General features: G+C 52.9%; 1 protein-coding gene across 1 annotated transcript; it reads left to right on the top strand.

Moving 5' to 3' along the window:
• Positions 1-264: 264 nt before the first annotated feature.
• CABS01_16975 (uncharacterized protein) lies at positions 265-2,538 on the top strand (the record flags this gene model as incomplete). The annotated part of the gene is made up of 1 exon (XM_060550303.1): positions 265-2,538. One exon carries the CDS (start codon positions 265-267, stop codon positions 2,536-2,538), a length of 2,274 nt encoding a protein of 757 aa, XP_060400015.1.
• Between the last annotated feature and the right edge of the window lie 1,183 nt (positions 2,539-3,721).

The following is a 3,721-nucleotide window of genomic DNA, read 5'->3' as shown; positions in this document are numbered from 1 at the left end:
GAGACGCATTTGTCAATCCGTGCCGCCAGTTTGCTTGGTCATTTTCACGGGTACGTACCAGTGAGCCTATTGGGAGCCGACGTAAGGGACAGATTTAGTCAGCTTGCTGTGACTCTTTCACGTGACTCTGAATTTGGGGTACGATAGTTGTCGGGGCGACATAGACCAAACGTGACGAAACATATCCAAACAATCCAGATTGTCGAGACTCAAGGGTCGAATTTACTGATCGCTTGGTTTGTGCCACACATATGTCGGATCACAATGGAAGATGAACTCGCAAAACTACGACAACAGCTTCTGGAAGCGCGGCAACTTCGCAACGAAGAACAGCGCCGACGCGAGCAGGCTGAAGAACTCGCGAAGGCGGCACGACCACAGACCCTTCCATATTATCTCGCATCTTGTCACTCGCTCAGCCTCGCTATTGAGGTGGTGACCGATCGCACCTTGACTACGCAAGGCGATACGACCAATCCGACAGGCCGGATTTTCCCTCGACGAATCGTTCCATGGGATGACTTCGCGACGAGGCAACAGGAGATATGGGATCAACTCTCAAATTCCGGCACGTTCGCTTCAAGGCCTATGTTTCCATCTCCGCATCAATTAGACTACGTCATGTCTCTGATCAGCCCGATTAGCAGCGAGACTGGCCTCCGGAACTTCGAGCGCGATACGGTCGAGAACGCGGTTCAGAAGCTGGTCGATGAGGCATACAGCGATACGCAACTCCGAAGTGACATCGGCTTGCAAGGGACCGTGACTTTCGAGAGTCATACGAACCTCGGTCAGACAGACGAAGCCCTATCCGAGCCTATGGAGCAATTGTCCATCGAGCGGGATGATATCGACGCTGCGGCACTTCCCTCAAGGCTACCGAGCCGCAAGCCCCGACGAAGAGCTAGGGGCAAGGGCAATCGGGCAGATCAGTTCTGCATATACCGCACCTCTAACGGCCGAAACAGTCCGGCCCTGGCGATTGAGTACAAGGCACCGCATAAATTACGACGCGACGAGGTCGTCACCGGTCTGGAGTCGGAGATTAGACCCGAACGCGACGTAATAAATAAGGACGGTGAGGGGTTTGGGTTTGCGTCAAGATCGCTCGTTGCCGCTGTCGTGACCCAGCTCTTCTCGTACATGATCGGCAAAGGCATCCAGTATGGATATGTGTGCACAGGAGAGGCGTTCGTCTTCCTGCACATTCCGGACGATCCCACCATCGTATACTATTCCGTGCGCGTGCCTAACTTGGATGTTCTTGATGATGACGACGATGAGAACAGGCTCCATGGTACAGCTGTTGCACAGGTCTTTGCCTTTATCCTTCAGGCTCTGCGTGCTGACCCGCCCCCACAGTCCTGGCACGATACTGCCGCGGGTCTCGACACCTGGGCTGTAGAGTACGACGACGTGCTAAGGAACATACCCGAAACAGTGCGCAAGGGTAAGGAGGCGCGCATCTCTCCGTACAAGCCTCAACGCTGGCGAGGGTTCAAGCGCTCGCCAATTCAAACACGGTCTCGGTGCAAGCAATTCGACGGCAACGCAAAGCAGCGGGATGGTAGCGGTGACGATGAAGAAGGAACTCCTCCCTCACCAACGCCGACACGGCTGATCCTCAGTGACGAAAAGGCTCTTGCGAAGTTGAGTGCGGGCTCGACCGGCAGACAGGCACAGGAGCACCGACATCATAGCCAAGGGAAGCAGATGAACATAAAGGATAGTCAGTTCTGTACGCCACAATGTCTGCTCGGATTAGTGAACGGCTGGCCCCTGGATGAACGCTGCCCGAATTTCCGAGATCACGGACATCAGCACCTAAACCGACTGGATTTCCTCCGACTCATCCGCGTTCAACTAGCCGAAGACCGTGGTTGCGATGCTGACGTCGTACCACTTCACCTGTCCGGCTCCATTGGCACACTCTTTAAGGTCAGGATGTCCTCCCATGGCTACACTCTTGTCGCCAAAGGCGTTGAGACACTCGACCTGGCCCTCCTTCGCCGTGAGAAGAAGATGTACGATAAACTCCGCTTGATTCAGGGAAAATATGTTCCCGTTTGCTTGGGTCGGACTGATTTGACCCTGCCGTTGTACTACGACAGTGGCGTATACGAGCATGTCTTGTTTCTCAGTTGGGCCGGAAAACCTCTGTTTGACTCTACCAATCAAGCAACCAAGGCAGATATTGACGCAGTTACCCAAGCGTATCAGAATCTACATCAATTAGGTGTTCTTCATGGCGACGCAAAATTACACAATGTGTTACGCAATGAGAGTACAGCAGGTGAAAGTATTGTGGTGGTGGACTTTGAGCGGGCGGAATTCAGCCGCCGCTTACCTCTCGGTTTGCTCAGTTCGAACCGTCAGAATAAGAAGAGGAAGCGGGGGATATTGGGGAAATCAACTGCATCAGACAGCCAAGGGAACGAAAGATTTGCGAAAGAGCTAGACTCCATGGTGTGTCACATGTCGAGATATGTGGACGCTGGACAGCGGGAGATGGCCGTCAATGTGGCCAGGAAAGTGTAAGTTTTTTTGCTCGAGGGTTCCAAAGAACCGTTCTGGGTAGGTTCTTGTTAGCTTGCATGTCTGTGAAAGCCGGGAATAGTAATGAGAAGACAGCTCACGAAGCGTCTAATATTGGCAAACCGTTGCAAACGCAACCCTCTCACCGGCTGCAAACATGCACATGCAAACGCAACTGCCTCATTCTACCAGGGGGCTGCACTTGCATTGGTGTGTTGGTTGATATGAAATCAGCCAACAGCCTTTGTCTCATTGCATTCGGCGTTGTCATGCGAACGCCATGGTGATTACGGGCAGGCTCTCCACCGGTACCGCAGCTGAGATGTCAGCCAACAGCATTGCTGCGGGCTCATATCAGGTTAGTAAATACGAATTTAGGTGCCTATGTTACGTAGGCAAAGCACATGTGGGAGGCTCCCTAGCTTTTCAGCCGGTCAGGTGCCACTTGGGTCTGGCACCTTGAAATGCGGAGAATGTCGCTATCTCGGTCGAAACGCCTAGCTGCCTTCCAACCATGGTCCTCCTCGGCGATTTCACTATGCAACGCAAAGGAATACCGGCTGCAACACCTCCCGCGGCCTGATCTAACAGGCCTTGAGGGTGCGTCGTATCCCTTGTCGATTCCAGCTGAACAGGGTAATTATGCTTTGGTTGTCTGGTCTCCCATCGATCCAACGTCAATTTGCCCAAGGCCAGCTATTCGATTCTCAATCCTTTACTGACGTCGCTAATTTAGCTTTTAGTGGAACTCCCCAACGTTCAAGTAGAGACGAAACTCAGTTGACTCACCCGTGCCCGGATCATGTGGCTGGAAAGTTACTCTCTAGAATGCCGTTGTTATGGACAATCAACGATGAGATTGAATTCCATCGGGCCATCGTCCAACTATCAAAACGGAGGCAACCCCTTCCCCCCCTCCCCCCCCCGCGCCAGGCAGTCAACGCCCGGCATCGATACTGGTGAGGTTTCTAATTCTCGAACCGTATTCTGCGACTCGAAGACGAGATTCAACTGGCCGACCATGTGGCTTTTCTGGCTCATAGGTCCGAAGGATTCGCGGAGATTGCGGTAGTTTGCGTTAAGGAGCAGCCAAATCATCAAGGACTTATCTTACGACTTGCTCGTAACGAGCTCCAGCTAAAAGAGGCGGTCGAAAGTATACGGGGTCTATTTCGGGTTCTGGAGG

The sequence above is a fragment of the Colletotrichum abscissum genome (genome assembly GCF_030869225.1).
Source record: "Colletotrichum abscissum strain IMI 504890 chromosome Unknown Scaffold_231.1, whole genome shotgun sequence".
Classification (NCBI taxonomy): domain Eukaryota; kingdom Fungi; phylum Ascomycota; class Sordariomycetes; order Glomerellales; family Glomerellaceae; genus Colletotrichum; species Colletotrichum abscissum.
The sequence above is the reverse complement of the archived record's forward strand: the minus strand, read 5'-3'. Positions and strand labels throughout refer to the sequence as shown.